This window comes from Malaya genurostris, chromosome 1 (assembly GCF_030247185.1).
Source record: "Malaya genurostris strain Urasoe2022 chromosome 1, Malgen_1.1, whole genome shotgun sequence".
NCBI classification, from domain to species: Eukaryota; Metazoa; Arthropoda; class Insecta; order Diptera; family Culicidae; genus Malaya; species Malaya genurostris.
The window spans coordinates 96,969,579-96,989,758 of record NC_080570.1 but is presented as its reverse complement, the minus strand read 5'-3'; the positions used below and the strand labels follow the sequence as shown (position 1 = coordinate 96,989,758).

General features: G+C 34.2%; 1 protein-coding gene across 3 annotated transcripts in view; it reads left to right on the top strand.

The window, feature by feature from the left end:
• The window catches only part of LOC131425195 (lachesin), an 88,078-nt gene extending 70,344 nt beyond the window's left edge, over positions 1–17,734 (top strand). For all 3 annotated transcript variants that reach the window (XM_058586859.1, XM_058586857.1, XM_058586858.1), the window contains exons 9-12: positions 2,786–2,956; positions 6,819–6,889; positions 7,010–7,441; positions 16,978–17,734. In XM_058586859.1, coding sequence (XP_058442842.1) covers positions 2,786–2,956; positions 6,819–6,889; positions 7,010–7,351 — 584 coding nt within the window. In that variant the 3' untranslated portion in view covers positions 7,352–7,441; positions 16,978–17,734. The remainder of the gene's footprint in view (positions 1–2,785; positions 2,957–6,818; positions 6,890–7,009; positions 7,442–16,977) is intronic.
• Positions 17,735–20,180: the final 2,446 nt, after the last annotated feature.

Here is a 20,180-nt window from a genome sequence, read left to right as displayed (position 1 = left end):
AAACGTATCCCCAGCAATACGTTTTAGTTTTATTTTTTCGACCAGTTCTACTGTCAAATTTAAAACTGGTATACATTGCCGTTCTATTTTTTCTATATTTGAAACACAGATAAAACGCTGCTAGGGCTGCCAGTTTATTTTGTTATAATTTCTAGATTTAAATTTTAAAACTGACATAAACTATGCATCTAGAACTAGAACACTCCTGAACATGCCCTAAGCGCTTATATATTTAGCCCTTTAATCATGGATATGTCTTATGCGGTATTGCAACGAACTATCTTTTCACACTAAAAACTAAGTGCAGAAATTTCGTTTTTTGTGAAATTATCGTAAATGAAAGGACTGAAAAGTCACCTATTGTGGTCTAGCATCCTACTCAAATCATAACAGTGTAATTTTATTTCATAATACTAGAAATATAGACTTTAAAAAAATGTCCACTGATATAAGGGTTGACCAGAAACCAAGTTAATCTACACACAAACTGCGACTGGTAATGTACATTGAACAACTGATACATATTTCTTTGATTTGACTTTAATTGATTTTAAAAGTCATTATTCCTGGTATTAGCTATGCCAACATCTGTTATACTTTTTTATGATGTCTAACACCCTGATTTGTGCCTCCGATGCAGATATTTCCCGTATACATCGTATATAAACAACTCATATAAATATTTGAACCAATCAATTGAATTCATTCGCATTTTACGTAAATTGATTGCCAACTTAAATACGAGATACAATACAGTATGTACGTTGAGTCACGCTTCAGGTGTTGCGATAATAATCAGTTTTAGTTGAGGTCGAGATTATGCGCATTGGTGACCTATTATTTTATAGGTCAATATATCCTGCTCTGTCGTCCAGAACGGAAGTTCAGTAGTTTTTCTCATCCAGAATATGCAACCTAATCTTTCAATGCAACAATGTAAACGCATCGAGTAATGAATAATAATAGTCGGCTCTTACACGCCCGTGTTTTGAAGAAACACGAAGGCTGCGCTTTGGTCGACGGAGAAAATTATGTCAAACCCTTCGGTCGAATAAATTTCAAAGTTTCATGTATTGACAGTATAAGAATCTCTTTTTAAGATTCAAAGCTGCTTGGAAAAAAACAGACGAAAGGGAAATGTCAGAGACATTACTGGATGATATGAATACAAATAAAACTGACGTTTTTCCACACATCCGTATATCGATAATCGCACGTACTAGTTGATGAATTGTGTGAATTTTGTACAATTATAAGGCGGAACACACGAAAGCAAAAAATTACAGGGTTGGGAAGGGGACAATACCGACTAAAACGAAAATGCATTGTTCATTCTAGGATTTCTAAATTTAAATTGGGAATAGGGAAAAATGACATTACTTTCAATAACTTACTTCTCAAACCCATTTCGAAAATACAAATTGTGCAGCGATGTGAAAGAATACCCTCAAACCGAATTTAAGAATTCAAAAATTAAATTATTGATATCCACTCGCCAAGCGTAAACAAAAAGTGTAAACACTAGAAATCTGCAAAATCTCAACCGTATGAATTGAACGAATTATCGTACAAAGCGTATCGTGCAAAACCGACACATATAAATACGGAATATTTTTAGTGGTTGAGTGTAGTAAGCTTATAAATATAGATGAAGAATATTTTATCATTTCTGTATAAAATGTTCAAAACGACGTATGTGACAATGAGAGATTCTCTTTGTTTACTTTCTCTTTCGATTATTGCGAAGTATTCCTGCTTTTTTCGGTAATTTCTCCAGAGCAGATTAAAAGATGATAGATTTAGTTATTATTATCGGTGAATGATTGGAGAGAAGGATTGCTAAATAAACAAAGAGAATCTCTCTTTGTCACATACGTCGTTTTGAACATTTTATACAGAAATGATAAAATATTCTTCATCTATATTTATAAGCTTACTACACTCAACCACTAAAAATATTCCGTATTTATATGTGTCGGTTTTGCACGATACGCTTTGTACGATAATTCGTTCAATTCATACGGTTGAGATTTTGCGCGCCTTACTTTGGCACTGAATTTCACCTTAATGCTAATGTTGTTCATACACAACATTTAAGCAAACTTTAATTTAAATTATTTGTGGCTATTTCATACTACTGGAAATTTCCAGATACATTTAGCGCATTTAATGATGTTCCGAATCAAATGTTGGCGGTCTAAAAGTACAACAATTCTGCTATAACGCATTGATAGTCTACGATTTTGGCATATTTGAATCACTCGTCTCTATACCATTACATTGTTCTCGATCATTTTGTGACCACATCGATAGCTTTCGCTTTCAGTACAAAACTAGTATTGTAATAGCTTAACTGATATTAATCCGTACCATCAATAAACAAAACCGAAAAGCATTGACGTCGCTAGAACAGCTCATATTCACTGCATTCGTTTAATTAAAGGTAGAACCAAAATTACTGTCCAAGACTCTAAATTTTATTAAGTTCAAATACAAGTTGTTAACATTTGAAGCGTGTCCAGCTCCGAGGTTTTAACAACCGACTTTCCAGTTATTCATTTGGGTTCCACTCATGTTCCCGTTCATAGTATCATCAAATCAGCTCATGAGAGGAATTTCTGTTTGAAACTCAATACATGAATGAAGTAACCCCTATCATTTTGCCTAATGTCATCACATTTCACAAGGAACATATACAAACAGACATCCTCTACAGTACTGTGTTTGGACTTCGAAGCATCGATTATCAGATTGGTTCATACTTCTTCCATTATTTCATTGACAGGTGAGATGATAATCTCTAACGATCGTTACTCGATGAATGAAAATGAAAGCTCAATGTACGCAGTTCAGATGACTCTCGTTATACGGAAGTTGCACAAAGCCGATATGGGAGGTTACAAATGCATATCGAAGAACAGTATCGGTGATGCCGAGGGTACGATTCGATTGTACGGTAAGTATAAATCATTGGCACTGAATATAACTCTAATAAAACTCTAATTTTAAAGATAGTTCCTATAGAATGTATAACAAAAATTAAACGAGTTAAAGCACTCTGTGAATATTTTGGAAGAGATTCGCCCTGATCTATAGCCTAGTCAAGATTACACTAGAAAATTACCTTCGATTTTTTTCACCATCGAAATATCACGTCAAATAGTTCTGGTGAGTCTCATGATACATTTGCTGAGGCGCCAACCGGAAGGCAAAATTTAGTAGACTGCTCTGCGTGCAACGAGCCACTGATCTTGTGGTGCTTGCAACAAACAAGGGAACAATAAAAAAGAAATTTGTTCATGAATAATTCTGCCGCACAAACGATGTGTGAGAAAAGCAAAGCGCAAAAATGTTGCCTTGGGGAGCTGGTGAAAAAATCGCTTGCATTAAAAGTAATATGTAACGATGAGCTCGGGGTTCAAGTGGTGTGGGACAATGTTATGATGAAGATGGGGTTAGCTCTGGCGCAAAGTATAGCACCCCCTTTTCCTATGCCCTTTGTAGCTTATACCAAAGTATGTTTAGCACAGAAGTTTTACACAAACAGGACTACTCTTGTTGTAGGGAGGTGACAGGATTATTATCCGAATGTATCAAATTCAAATGCGCAATTGCACGGGTAATGTTTTCCAATACTCCTAATATTTCAAAACAAATAAACAAATAAACAAATTTCCCTCAAAACAAAATTCTTCAGACAAATCAGTCATTTGCCTTTGTACAGTTTAGAATAAATCATCACAGAATATTTTCATTTCACCAAGACCCATTCTGCCGAAATACGCCATTTCGTCGAAAGCTATTTGGATAAATGGATCGGATTATATATGGATCTTTTAATTAAAATGGAAATTGAAGATTCAAAATGGAAATTGAAGATTCATGAATAAATATCTTCGAATAAGAAACAAACCAAAAAGTTCTATTATATTTTAAACAATGTCCCGAACGATATTATCAGTAAAATAACTGCCGTGCAATTGCTTTGATCGCTATAAAATCCATCGGAAAGTGGAGAAAATATAGAAAATTGTTTTGCATGAAATTGAAAAATTTCCACTTAATGCATGCTAGATCTTCGATGATTGTTTGGCGCGTATCGAGTTGTTCCAACTAAAGAGCAACGTGTCAATACAAGATTATTAATAAAATCGTTTGGCGCGAAACGAACTGTTTGGTGTGGAAATTTTACCGAGTCACTTGATCCATGTGCTTCACTATTTCGAACCACATGATCAATTATGTATGTATGCGTCCATATTTCGTGTTCACCTTCAAGCTAAATTTTAAAACCACTATTAGAAAAGTAAGGGATTAATGTGGGCATGTTTTTTTATGATTTGAGATTTTCTTAAAATTCCAGAAATGTGAATATCTGTCTTGACTAAGGATGCAACTATTACTATTACAATGCGCTGATAATACATTCAGAGACAACCGGATTGAGATTTGCAAGTGGTAAAGTCAAATTATCACCATTAACTTAAACTGTTTAGCTCTCAGCCTTATTCATTTGAATTCGAAAGGATTTTATTTTGTTTGTGTTCAGTTTTTCTTTTGAGCCAAACGTCTTCAATTGGCTCAAACACGGATTTAATTCCATTCGAGACTGTTCTGAACTGAACTGTTCCGTGCAATTTTCCACCTCTTTGAAAAGATTCATCCAGTTGCTCACAAACTGTTTCGACTTTTGCATGTATTTTACTTGAGTCATTTTGAAACCTTTAAAGTAAGAGCACGAAAATCTATTTCGAATAGTACTGGTACCCTGAATCTGAAATCCAATTAATTGAAATTCATTTTGACGGAACAGAAAAACAATACTGCTCACCGTGCGAGAAAAAAAATACATAATATTCTACTCTATTAATCCCAAGCAATCATGACCAAGCTCTTCTGAAACTGACTTTTACATAGGTCATTTGATTATTTTGAATTTGTGAGTGCTTGAAATAATTTCCATCCAAAGATAACTTTTGAACGATACAAATTTCATCAGAACAGCTAAAGTTACAGAAATAAGAGGAACTTAAGTGACGGCATCTCATCCGTAGTGTTGGCAACAACTCAAAACATGCAATCCTGAATTTTTGCAGTTACGTTAGTTTTACATTTTTTTTGACAAGGTCGCGATACTGTCAAAAATGTGCCTTCCACTAGGCACAGAAAATACAGATAGTAAAGGAACAAGTACACAGCACTGGAATAGGTACAGAAAGTGCAGAAACTGGTACAGAAGATACTGAAACACATGCAGAAAGTACAGACACTGGTATATAAAATTTAGGAATAAGTACAGAAAGGCCAGGAACAAGAATAAAAAGTACACAGGTGTAGAAAATACAGGAACTGGTGCAAAAAGTACAGTAATAAGTACAGAAAGTACAGAAGCAACCGTGAAAAGTACAGGAACAAGCGCTGAAAAAACCATGAAGTAAATGGCAAATGTTATCGGGGCAACAATTTCGACTGGTGAATTCAAAAGTGCCATTTGAATTTATACGTTAATCTCCCAACCGTCGAAAGTTGGTGGCGTGAGTTTAGTGTTTGTTTTTTGGGAATACCATTATAATAACTTTTTTCCAATAATCAATCCTTCCAAGTAGTCAATCAATCTCTTTCAAGTAGTCATTTAAATTTAGGCAATCTTCACAAAATGACTTTATGAAAACTATTGTTATTATTATTATATATCGTATATTTAGCCCCGGCTTTATAAATAAAAATAATTCATTTTCCGAATACTTTTCCATGTGATTTAAAACAATCAATCAATTTTAATTACGATCAAATTTAGGCATCAATGTAGAACTTCGTAGAAAAAGGAATTGATATTTATTCTATTTGTGAGCCGGCATGAAATAAATCGAAAGTAGATATTCGTGTTTTATAACGAAAATGGAAAGACCGACATGAGACGAAGTAAGAACAATAATTCATTTTTTCATTTGTTGCGAACGCAACAAATGGTACTGATAAACAAGTACAGTTCGGGGAAAACTCAGTACATCCATTCACTTTTTATCATAGTTCTTCCAAACGCAGTGGACAACCCTGATAAATCTAGTGCGTCATTTTCAGCGGAACGGTAGCAAACAAACATACGCGCAATAAAAAAACTTGACGTGCAGTCCTGATGTTACTCGCTGACGACGACCACGATTTTCGAATGTGCGAAAGGATTCCCTCTTGTCTGCCACAGCACGAGTCCAAACAAAAAAGTACTCCACCCACACTGCGGAAAATTCTCCGATGTAAAAACACATGGAAATATTAAAAATCATCATGCACACATTTTCCTCCATACTGTGGTTCCCCATTGTATGGTATGGTAACCATGACTAGGATAACGCGCATTTTTTTGAAAGCATATGTGCGCTCAACCTCTGCTGCATTCTGTTGATTTTTTGTAAAAATTTTGCAGCTACTCTTCCACCGACTCTTGTCACGACGGCATAGGTAACAGTTATGCTCCCATTGTGCTCAAACAGTGAACAAAACAAACAATCGAGAATACTGAATGCTCGGCATTAACATTCCAGAAATTAATTCCACTACCTCAGTCACAATGACGGGGATAATGGACTCCGTTCCCCATTGACCTGCAGGACGCGACGGTGCTCCCCTGCTTGTTCTGCATGACGAAACGTGTTCTATTGTCTTTCACAATGTTCATGAGCCGTCACATCACAATCGACGAAAAGAGATTATAAACTCTGAAAGTACTGATGAAGCTGTGGAAACAATTAGCTTAATTTCTTTCTCGACAAAAAAAGGTATATCACATTTCCCATTTCTCCCACACGCATGCATTGAAGAGATGGAGCTTCAGAAAAAAACCAAATCGGCACATAGACTGAACAGCGTTGAGGATTCTTCTGTTAATGATGTAAGTATCAGACCAAAGAATAGTTAATCAATGTTGCAAAGATTCACCCGATAAAACATTGCCCTCGAACCTGCTCGCAATAATAATGAATCTTTCTATTTACTCCACGAAAACTAATAGGAAATCAACTCTACGCCAAACATTGACCTACCCGAGGAGAATAATAAAATCCATAAGAACGGACGTCTGTACAAGGGTCTGCAAGGTACGGAGCATGATCTGATGAGTTCTTCTGGTGCAGCTGGATCCATTGTTATTGGCGGAACTCACCCCTGCCTGCTTAATCAATCATCGTGGTCCGGCGGGATGAAGCTCCTAATTGTCCTGCTGCTGCACCTACGCCGAGTGCTAATTCGGCTACTGCTGCGAATCTTGAAAACGGTACAACATACGAACTGTTGGCACCGATGCTGCAGTGCCATCATCCGTTTGTCGACGGTACTGTTTAACTCATCGTTGTGATTGCCGCTGTTAACCCTGCTGATTGGTGTGCGTATGAGCTATGTGTAGACCTGTTAGTTGTGTAAATACCATGGACTGTGTGCACAAGTTGTAAGTATTGGTTTTATACTTACTAAATACAAAACTAAATCTTCAAACACAATATTGATGCTACTCAATTAATCTAAGAAAATTTAAATTTATCTGACAGTTGTGTAGTGTATTTTTTTATTCAGATAATGTTTCATCGAACAACACTTTACTTGAACTTAATAATTAAATCCAAAATAATTCAGATGTACTGATCAAAACTTTCACAAAATTTCATTAGGTCGTACATCACATAACCTTATAAAATGTGCTATTTAACCATTCTAATTATGTTTTACACGAACATGACATATCCTTACAAAATTCGCAGAATTAACATCATTTGACAGCTAAAGAAGGTTAGCTTACATATTCATTATGATTGAAAACATGTTATGGAAAACGAAAACAAACCACAGCTAGCTATCAAAACTATTAACTTCATTCATCACGAATTCATTCGTGACATCATATTGACATAACCTCATAACAATAGCTCTATGAACATTATTCTACAGCTATCAGTGGTTCACACTTAAAACAGATTCTCCTTTTTTTAATTGTTTAGTGATCCACATGCCCTTTGTCGAGATTCATTAAAGCAATATTCTGATATTCCGTTAAAGCGCGGTTCTTGCCGAAGTTTGGCATAAAATTATGCTGAACTTGTCAATAAATAACAAATAAACCGAAATCAGCAAATCCGTTCGCCGAGATTTCGAAGATTTGAGTTAGCTTTTACTGAAACTCGGTAAGATATTTGTCACTTGTCAGTTTTGCACAGCACCACCTCGTGGGGCTAGAAAACGTGTAAATTGTATAAAACATTAATATTTCCAATATTTCGTAAAAAGATAAATGAAATCAAAAACTAACTACTTTATATATATATATATATATATATATATATATATATATATATATATATATATATATATATATATATATATATATATATATATATATATATATATATATATATATATATATATATATATATATATATATATATATATATATATATATATATATATATATATATATATATATATATATATATATATATATATATATATATATATATATATATATATATATATATTTACAAATATCTACTTATTTCTAGGGAAAGGCGTTAGGAAACAATAGAAATAATTATCTTAAGTCGTGATGTTTTTTGTGGTTTGTTTTTTTTTAGTATGTTGAATAAAAATCAACTTTAATAAATTACTCCTCTTCCACAACCTTAGGTTTTGTGATAATTATTTTAAGCAATAATAAAGAAAAAACCTTTTTATAGTCGATTACTGACGATTTGTCCATTTATGATTCAATCCGGATCGCTTTTGTCGAGCTAAAAGCAAAATCTCTGCGGATAAGTTCGGCGATAATTAATAGTTAAAAGATTTAGGGTTACCGAGGTTCTCAGTAATTATACATTTTGCGAGACAATTAGCAAGTACTCGGCTGTATAAATCATATTTTCATCTTTTTCCGAGATTAAGTAATAAAATTCATGTGTCTTCATTTGAACTCAATCTAATTATTGTTGTTTGTGTTTTAAACGCTTACATATAATACATATTACTGGAAAAGTATACAAACTGCCGACAGATGTCAAGCATGAACCTTCATTCAGCTAATTATTCTTGGAATAGTTAGAATAATTTGAAACATGACCTGATAAATTACTTATTGTTTTATTGTATTTCTCATGCTGTGCACACATGGAAAAATTTAAGATTGCAAATGACGTAAACGAAAACATGACATATTATTTTATTTGATGACAGAACAATGCATGTTCCAAATTTAAAACGAAATGTAGTGTCTGTTGTTATATAGAAACCAGCTAAATTAGCTGTGATCAATAGTAACACTTACTTTTAAATTCTCGTGTATGTAAATTTATGTGAATTGTGCTTGAACGTTCCTTTTTCGCATCTTTCAAGACGTAAAATTACATTATTTTTTCATTGTGGTTAGAGCATCTTATTAGATGCACCTGAATGGAATGTCACTTCACGTAAATCTACGTTCAAGGACATGTTCATGTATTCATTAAAATAAAAAAAAACTAATGGGGAGAGTGGCGAACTTTAACTTTAGAGAGAGCTCTAATACGTGATTGGACTTAGTTTAAACGTCATATTCAAATACATTTACTTAAATGCTCCTTTAACAATTATATGTTTTATTATTTTTACGTTTCGTCTTTGACTCATCAGTGGTGGTACTAAGCAGTTCAATTTGAACCGCTAAGCAGACGTAAAGTTTCTGCTACTTACAGAACACTTTTTTGTTTTGCAACGAAGTACAATGTCGTTTCTGACGTGCCGAACGAAAACGTGTTTTCGACTATTTCTGGCCGATGCAGGTATGGTCATTTAGGGGTTAGCCAAATTTTGTGCTAGGGCACATAACCGTTTTCATTATTTTTACGTTTCGTCTTTGACTCATCAGTGCAGAGCAGTTCAAATTGAACTGCTTTGTGCTAAACTCGGCAGTTCAATTTGAACCGCTAAGCAGACGTAAAGTTTCTGCTACTTACAGAACACTTTTTTGTTTTGCAACGAAGTACAATGTCGTTTCTGACGTGCCGAACGAAAACGTGTTTTCGACTATTTCTGGCCGATACAGGTTTGGTCCTTTAAGCAAAGTCTTGGCATTACATTCCTTTTGTGGAATTTGGCCTTTCTATTTCAACAGACTTCGCAGCCGATTCTTAGTATGCAGAATCATTGCATGGCTAGTGCTATGGATCCTACTGACACTAAGAACCCTTCCAGGTCGGGGCTCGAACATACGACAACTGGTTTGTAAGACCAGCGTCCTATGCATTGAACCGCTAATACGGGTTTGGTCCTTCAGGGGTTAGCCAAATTTTGTGCTAGGGCACATAACCATTTTTATTATTTTTACGTTTCGTCTTTGACTCATCAGTGCAGAGCAGTTCAAAAATCTGCATCGGCCAGAAATATTCGAAAACACGTTTTCGTTCGGCACGTCAGAAAAGACATTGCACTTCGTTGCAAAACAAAAAGTGTTCTGTAAGTAGCAGAAACTTTACGTCTGCTTAGCGGTTCAAATTGAACTGCCGAGTTTAGCACTAAGCAGTTCAATTTGAACTGCTCTGCACTGATGAATCAAAGACGAAACGTAAAAATAATAAAAACGGTTATGTGCCCTAGCACAAAATTTGGCTAACCCCTAAAAGAATTATATGTTTATTATGGGTGAATGGGAACAATGATTCTCAGAGTTATCAGGATCATAGCACATGTAATGCGATTGTCTTGTTCACTAAGAATCACTTAGAATTGATTTACGATGTTAATATTTGAAGCTAATGATACATGTGAATCCTTTTGTAGCGTACATTTCGTGTATCAGACTTTAATAAACAATTGAATTTAAATAACCTGATGTTATCAAACTTTCATTCAGTGCACATGTCATTGAACGAAACAGGTAATAATTTAACGACATTATTTATGGCGAACATGGGTAGTAGAAAGGAAATTCTCATTTGAGCGTTTTAAAGAAAGTTTTAAAGAAAGGCAACATGCATCGATTCCAATGGCGTGCAATAAATAATACTAATCCAGAGATCTTTTTTCCATTATGAGTACATGTATCTTCGAAACATAGAGTGGGTAGAGAATTTCGAACAATGTGTCATTATTTGATTTTATTTATAGATCGATTTACGAAACTTCTGCCAAAGTATTATGTCAGCATAATTTCATTAGCATTCGATCCGATTAGACATTTACTCTCTGTGATAATCAAGTGATTTTCGAAATTCCAAAAGTGTTTTTGTGTTTTAACTATATTTTTTAACAAAACAATCAAGTTCAACTTCTATTCTTTCAATTTACTAAAACTACGATTTTTGATCAACAGTTAAAGTGTGGCTTGAAATTCTCCGCTTTCCTCTACAAAAAAACATTTCGCACCACAACTAAACTTTCATAGTCTGCGGGATGAAACCAGCGCCGCTCACGTAAGTTGTTATGTTGCGATTTACAATCTCGAAACTGTCAAATGTGTTTTTATCCAAGAAGTGAACTTTAACGTTGTAAAGTGTCTATGATTACGGATTTACTTACAGTCTAAGGAAAACAGCCATTATTGTAAAACGCAGAAGCAGTTTTCTACGCTAATACTAGATAACTCTATAAGATAAAAACCTGTTCTTATCCACTTTGTGATGTAATGATGCCTTTCTCATGAACATTTCATTGAAAAAAATTCAAGTTTTGATGGAGTTTTTGATAATCTAGTTCCAGAGCCAGAGCTCGGAAACCGTCACAGTCGTAAAATGTTTTTGCGATCATCAAATAGCCAGGCCTACAAGCTCAAATAGTTATAAAATTTGCTTTGAAAATCGCGTACTTGTCTGTGTCATAAATTTTATGACATTTTGGCCAACATATAATAAGCTCAGTGAAAAAACGATTCCATTCAAATGTTGATTATAGAAACAAAGACTTTGTTAGAATTAAAGCTGGTTGATTGATCGAAGATGAAACCAAACGAAAACGTGTGCTCTTGTCAATCCTGTATAAGAAGTTTACGTTAAATAGGTGGTAATACTTTTCAAGCAGCAGAATGAAACTTGTTTTGTGATTGGATCTCATATCATTTCATACGAAAACCATTAGCTAGAGTGTTATCTGCTGTCTCTGTTAGATAGACTCATTTCAAGCAAAAGATGCTACTGGTGAGATGACTATTGGTACAATAGCCCCAATCTTGTGTTTTGAAAACGTTGTGAGTTTTCGTTCTCTTTTCGTTCATTTGATTCACATATTGTGTATGTGATGTGATTTCGTCGAAGTGAGTCGGTTTTCACAGCGATTGCATAACCTTTCTTTACGAGGAAGCCAAAAACATCAGTTTATCAAGAAAAATTTGCCAAATAAACTGCTATGTCTATATGATTACAAATTTCCACTTTAAACTAGAAACATCGCATTCGTTTCATTTTGGTGATAGCTCCAAAATACACATATACCTATTATAAAATAAAAAATATGTATTCACTAATGAAAAAATTTGAACTGAAGTTTATTTAGAAGCCCAATTATCAAAAAATTGCACTATTACTGAACACTGCCCTGTGTAGTACGGCATTTCAAATTTTCCTTAGCTACAATCGACCTGAGTTTACCGCATTATGCAAAAAAACATACCATTCCTGTGCATAGAAGTAAAACGATAACGAGTTAATGAAGTGAAAAAGTTTTCGAAAACACCGCAGTGCCTCAGTGGAACGAGCTTGGCAATATTCAAAACCAACCTAACGTTAGATATGCCATTCGAAACGTGGAAAAGCAAAGACTGGGTTTTGTACGTTACCAGTGTGTTTGAATTAAAACTCATTAAATTGGAACTCAGTGCCAACGATACTTTCGAGTTAATCCGGAACTCATCAAACAATTGAACATTATAATCCGACTGCGAATTATGGTCCGACTGATTCCTAAATATTTGTTATCGAAAGAACCGGTCAGAGAAATTCATTTTTCAATAAGACAGTGACGATTCTTGAATAACAACGCATGTCACGCTTTAGTTCTGATCCGCTAGTTTTATCTATCGATCGTAATTTCTGTTGTAGGTGGCTTTTGGTACCTAGAACAGTTGACGAAAGTTGTAAATCGTTCGCTTAAAAATTGAGAGATAACCCCAAGTGTATTTCGACAGTGATTTCACTTACAATAAGTTTCTTAGCTGATTTGAAAATTTTGAACACAAATACACCGAAACCTTCACTTACGAAATAAACGGGGGTTCATAAATCGAGTTAGTTCATAAAAAAAAGTTTGCGTTATTTGGGATTTAAGATTTAAAAATTTGTGCAATGAATGTGAAAAAACGCAATATAACGGATGTGAAGAGTAAAAGAAAGAAAATTATGTTTGAGGTCGTATCAAAATCCAAAATGGCGACTTCCGGTTTTTGAAATTTTCTGGAAACCCCTAGAATACGGGTATTTTCGAGATGGATTTGATGAATAGATGCCGGAAAACGATGTTTGAGGTGTGTATTCTGGTTTATTGACACTTCTTTGAGATTTTTTTCAGGATCCAAGATGGCTACTTCCTGTTTACAAAATTGGTATTTTGGGATCGAATTTGATTACTAGATGCAGGAAAAGATTGTTTGATATCGTTCCGAATTTCATAATGGTGACACCTGGTTCATTGAAATTTCCTGCATCTACTCATCAAACCATTTTCAAAAATACGCATGTTATATTATATAAATAAACGCATGTTATGTTATGTAAATAAACCGGAAATCGCCATCTTGGATTTCGAAGTGACCCAAAATATCGATTTCTGGCATTCAATCATCAAATCCGTTCCGAAAAATACCCATATCGTAAGGGTTTTCAAGGAATATTTAAATATATATATATATATATATATATATATATATATATATATATATATATATATATATATATATATATATATATATATATATATATATATATATATATATATATATATATATATATATATATATATATATATATATATATATATATTAAAAGATAAACGCCTTTTTTTTGCACACACAAACATTTGTTCGTCGAGCTGAATCGATTGGTATATGACACTATGCCCTCCGGGCCTCGAAAAAGTTTTCCAAAGTTGGTGTGATATACCTATTTTTTATATTCATAAAAAATCAAATACCTATTTGTATTAATAAAAAAGGTGAAAATGGTGAAAAAGTTACGCTTCGGCAAAAAACCCTGACCATGATTGTTTTGAAATGTATTAAAATATATTATTAACAATCATATAGAAGAGATTACCCAACAAAATGAATATAATGTTACGTATATGAGACACTGGAGAAAAACCTAATGCTGAAAATTTACCCAATGTCCCAATCTGCGCTATTTTTATTTGAGAAAGATGTTTTTTTCGCATATCATAAACTGTACCTTATGATAAAAAAAACGGAATTTTCATATTAAAATTCCCGCGCTTGTCCAATCGGTAAACTTTTATTCTCTCAACGTTGGCAACACTTTTATACACATTCTGTCAAATTTTGACGCATATCGTACGATTAGTTTTTGTTTGGCGTCTATACAAAGAAGTTGAAAATTTTCGTGTGGCGATTTTTATAATGGTTGAAAATGTAGAACAAACGTGCGTGCATCAAATTTTGTGTTGCAAATGGATTTAAGTTTTCCGAAACGTTGAAAATGTTAGAAAAGGCCTTTGGTGAATCGTGTCTAGAAAACCACCGTTTCAAAGGTGGTCGTACAAGCTTGGATCATGATGAGATCCCTGGCCGCCCAACAACATCTGTTACTGAAGAAAACATTGAATCGGCGAAGCAAATTGTGTTGCAAAATCGTTCTGTACCGATTAGAGAGATTTCTGTGTTGTTGGGCATCTCTTATGAATCAGCTGAACACATTTTAACTGATGTTTTGGGTTTGAAACGGGTCGCTTCTCGGCTGGTGCCAAAAAAGCTGAATTTCATTCAAAAACAGCGTCATGTTGATGTGGCCAAAGAGATGATTTCCAACGCAGATAGTGACCCCACATTCATCGAATGCATCATTACTGGTGATTAGGTGTGGATCTATGAATATGACGTCGAAACCGCACAACAGTCGACCGAATGGCGCTTCGAAGGCCGTTGTTCTAAATTTTCATCCATTATAAAAATCGCCACACGAAAATTTTTCAACTTCTTTGTATAGACGCCAAACAAAAACTAATCGTACGATATGCGTCAAAATTTGACAGAATGTGTATAAAAATGTTGCCAACGTTGAGAGAATAAAAGTTTATCGATTTGACAAGCGCGGGAATTTTAAAATGAAAATTCCGGTTCTTTTTTTATCATAAGTTATGTATTTCTATACAGTGTAGTCCATAAAACAAATTTATCCTAATAATAATCAATTAATGCGCTTTCCAACAAGACACGGTTGAATATTTGGGCAGCAGTTTTGTTTTACAAAAAATACTTTCAAAAATAATTCTTTGAAAATGGTTCAGATTTACTGGTGTTGCTGATCAAATCATCTAGCATTTTCATCAAATGCGAAGAATTAGCAAAATTTCGACAAAATGCAAAGTCAATAATTTATCAAAATAAATATCATCTCTCACAACACTAGTAAAAATGTTATCAGTATCATTACTGGAATTTACAACCAACATTAAGCATGTTTCTGCTTTACACGTATGTAAAGATGCTTGTGTTTCCATAGTGGAGTTTAAATAATGCGTGTACCTATTGATTCTAAATTATTGGATCCAGTACAGTTTCTTAATTCCGTGGTATTATTTTGAACCGGCACTTCTGGCAGTTCTTCCACTGCTTGAACTGATGAGTCCCGCACATACTCACTACCCGGAACACACTCTATCTACGTATTCCATCTATTTTTCTTTTGATTGTCGCGAATGAGCGCTGCTTTCCTTTTCTTAGATGGATGAGGCATTTTGAAAATATAGCAATACTTGAACTGTTTGTTTTTTTTTTTGCATTCCATTGTGACGATAAATAAAACAACGGAGTTGCGGATAACTTTAAGGGGAAGCAACGTTTGAAATGGAAATAAGGGAATGTTTAAAATGGAAATAATGAGAAATGTTATCGTTATTTGAAAAAATATTGAAGTTTTAGATGGTGACGAAAGTGGTTTTGATCCGTAATTTTAACTATATCAATGTGCGACTAATAGGAAATAAAACTATTTTTAGTGCAGTGGGTTTTTTTCTAATGATGTTTGGCATCACTACAAAAATAAAAGGGTGGTATTACCTAGAGTGACTATAATCAGAGTGGCGACAGCTGTTCGTTTGGAATGACAGCTACCAGTTCCAAACGAGCAAACGACCTGTCAATTCAATGTAAAGCCAATGGAATGTTTTTAATTGTTGCCAGCATTACGGATGAGATGTCGTCACTCTGGTTATAGCCACTCTAGTATTACCAATACTAAAGTACGCCGGCAAACTTTTCATCGTGGATTTTTGGAAAATTTCAAAACCAGAACTATGAGTTAAAGACTATCCACATTAGGCCGTTAATAGTTTATCGTCAACATATATCAAAACGACGAATGATTATGTTTCCAAATTCGCGTAGAGAAAATGTGTTTAATGGTATGTTTATATCAAGAGTGTTGTTATAGCCAAGGAGTGTTGTTATAAACTAGACACCGAAATCTATATCAATTCCGCTACCACAGAGTTTCCACAATAGAGGTTTTACATCACCCAATCCAAATTCTTTGTTTCTGACATAATCGGGGAGAAAAAAACAAATTTTACCATGATTTTCAAAATGAAAGGAAAATACTTAAGATGACACTGATGTTCGCTTCAAAAAGATTATTGTTAATGTTAATTTTATTTGCTCAAAAATAAATATTGTTTTAGACAAACTGCGTTGATTTTAATTTTCTTTGTTTTGCAACCAACCGATTGCTTTACAACATGTCTGAAAATGGCAGCTGGTCTAAAGCGTATCAATCACATTCTTCTACTGTTATGTATTTACAGCTTTCCATCTGCGACAGAAATTGTTATCATTAATAAATTGAGATATCCCGGTGAGACTGCTCATCACTATCCAACCCAATGTGCGAGGAACTTGCGACTGTTTTCCACAACTCTTCCGCTAGCTGCTTCTACACGCTGGCTCAATCATAACATGGTCAAAGAAATAAATAACTGTATATTTTAAAAGTATGTGCCAAACAAATATTTCAAATAGGTGAACAGGTGAAGACAGTATCGTTAAAAACCATACACACACGTTCATACAAACTATATTCATATTCAGTACGAATATTAAACCGCATCATTTTATGAAGTATTATGAATGAAAAATATGAGAGTGTATGACATATTATAAAAAAGTTTTTATTAAGAATAAAAATGTGGCGCTTATTGTTACGACGTAAAGAGATAGTAATTATAACATATTTCATGTCAAAGGCACATATTTCAACATCTGTTGAAACAATGCTGAACAATGGTAGATAAACAACATAAATAAATGCAACCATAAAAATTTAGCCAATTGACGGAAAAAGTATATTCCCGCTAGAAAAAAGAATTACTATACCATTGTTTAAAATGATTCGGCAACGAAGAACACCTACAATTGAAATGCAAATGTGTTATAAAACACAATGAAATTGTAATACAACTGTATCTGCGATTACAAATTATGTAAATACGAATATCTGTAAGATCGTCATGATACACTAGAACCGACAACAAATAACATGAAATAAACGATTTGAAAAGTTAATCTGTTTTCTTAATAACATATATCCGAAAGTACATCAAGCAACAACTGAGTAAAAATTACAAAACACATGTGCGCAAGGGAAAAGAACGGTAAGAAATCTGCATTTTGTTAAAGTATTGTATGTGTAGTTGTGTTATGTGAACTGATTTTTTTAGGCGTTAGATATATTAGAGATCTCAGAAAATTGCGTGTACTTTTCATCGACTTTTAATGGACGATAGTTCGTGACCTGAATTTCATCATAACTTCACAGGAAAGTAAGCACTCACTTATTTCACGAAATCTGAATCCAAATTAAACTCATATAAACTTTGAAGATTATTCAGATTTATTGACTGAAGCTCTTGAGTTCAGTTTCATTCGATTAACTGAACAGTTCTTCAGCTAATCGTTCAGTCCGTCAGTTTTCTTTCAATCAGAATAATGTGCCTATATGAAAAAACAAATGAAACTGACATGAAGACAAAACGCAAAACTGACCTGACGCTACACATGCTCAGTTCAGATAATCTTTCAGTTTTTTAATCCGCCCAAGGTTCATTTGGACATTTTTCCGGAAAACTGAAGGTGTATGGCTCGCTATATTATTCTTGTGTTGTTTACGTCCTGTCAGTCGATGATCAATAATTTGATTCCGGATACATTGGCTATCAGTTCCCGGTTCCGGAAGAAGTGGTCAAAAGTAACGAAGCAAAATACTTGAATGAAGGAACTAATGGATTTACCAATTGATGTTGTTTCAAATTAAAAGATGGCTTTTTTGTCAACCGGTTTCTCGTCAAAACATTTATTTTTCGTTAAGGGCCAACGTTTCGAAGGGTATACGTTTGTTTAAATGTTTTGACAAGAAACCAATTGACCAAAAAGCCATGTTTAACATAAAAAAAATTCACTCAATTTTCTTAGAGCGGTTCAACCGATTTTCAAAAAATAAAATTTGATTAAAAGTAAAATGAGTAAAAATTTCAATACCAAGAGTATGTTTGCATGAATAGCGTAATTCCCCAAACCGGTCAGCAGGGGCGGCAAGTTCCATGAAATATTGGGGGGGCACAAAAAAATTATTACTACAGATCATTGAACTTTGCTATATATAAAGCATTTTTATAAAGGAAAAGGAGAGGTTAGAACAAAGCAACCAAGTAAAAATCACAAATATTTTCCCTACTATTCCAGTAATAACCAATATTCGAAAGCGGGAAAGTATAGCACATTTCACATTGTAGAAAATTAGTTCAACAATTTTAGTAACTTAGTTAAGAAATATGAAAGATTACGGAGGGGTAAATATCATAAGATATTTCTAGCAAATTTTCTAATATTTATTCCAGTTGCCAAAATATTGGAGGGGGCATGGCCCCTTTAATAAATCTTTTGGGGGGGGGGGGGGCAAAAAGTGCTTTGCCCCCTCATAGTTGCCGCGTCTGCCGGTCAGTAAATTCATATAGTTTTCATCCGAATAAACTCGCTTAGGCTATATCTGACTCCAGATTCTGGGTCTTGAAACAATGGAAGCATTGTACAAAATAATCCGACAATAAACTGATATCGATTTCTATGGTATGACCGAATTTCTCAGACTATTCTGTTTTCAAGGTCATTCCGTATTCTATTGTCTGCATCAGTGCGGTCGAGTGATAATTCGAATTAATCCGTCCTCAAGGTAGCGCTTCGCCGTGGTCAGGTGAAGTTCGCTGCCTATCCCGGGGTTTCACGCACTTTACCCAAAATTGCGAGAGAACGGGGATGAAAACGGAAATTCCAAGAACATACGATTCTAGATAATTAGTTTTTCTATCGATTCGTATATTGTATATTGTACCTGATAAACGTTTTTATAGAAAGTTTTCGTGCGAGTTGTGAGAAAATGAGTTTTTCCTTATTTTATCGCACACTCACAATGTCAACACACATGACAACAAAATGTTTAACAAAACTCGCACGATAGTTAAGTGATATTTTTCGCCAAATGCATAGTAAAATCATTTATCTACAATCGTATGTATTTGATTTTTCGTGAATGGGTTAGTATTGGAGAAATTTGCAATTTAGGGTGAAATTTCAGCGATAAAACAAGAGGAAGCATTGAGTTGTCTCGCTTCGACCTGACCACAGCGAAGCGCCTTACACCTTAAGTATAATAAAAATGTGTCATTTGGATGATTGTAATCTGTTGATGTAAAAGATGAGGAGATTTTATGCCTGTTGGAGAGCAAGTTTGACAAAAAACTAACTCCAGTGGGTTTTTTTCCTGATCCTCAATAAATAAATAAATAAACGAACTTCCACTTCTTAAATTTGACACGTCTGCTCAAATATGCGATTTAGAAGGTTACTTTTTACTCCAAATAGTAACAAACTGAAATGCACAACAAATTCTAAATTGTGCTGAATTAGACCGCCCGTAGTTGCACTTCGTGATTGCCTAAATGAGTAAGGCCGTTGA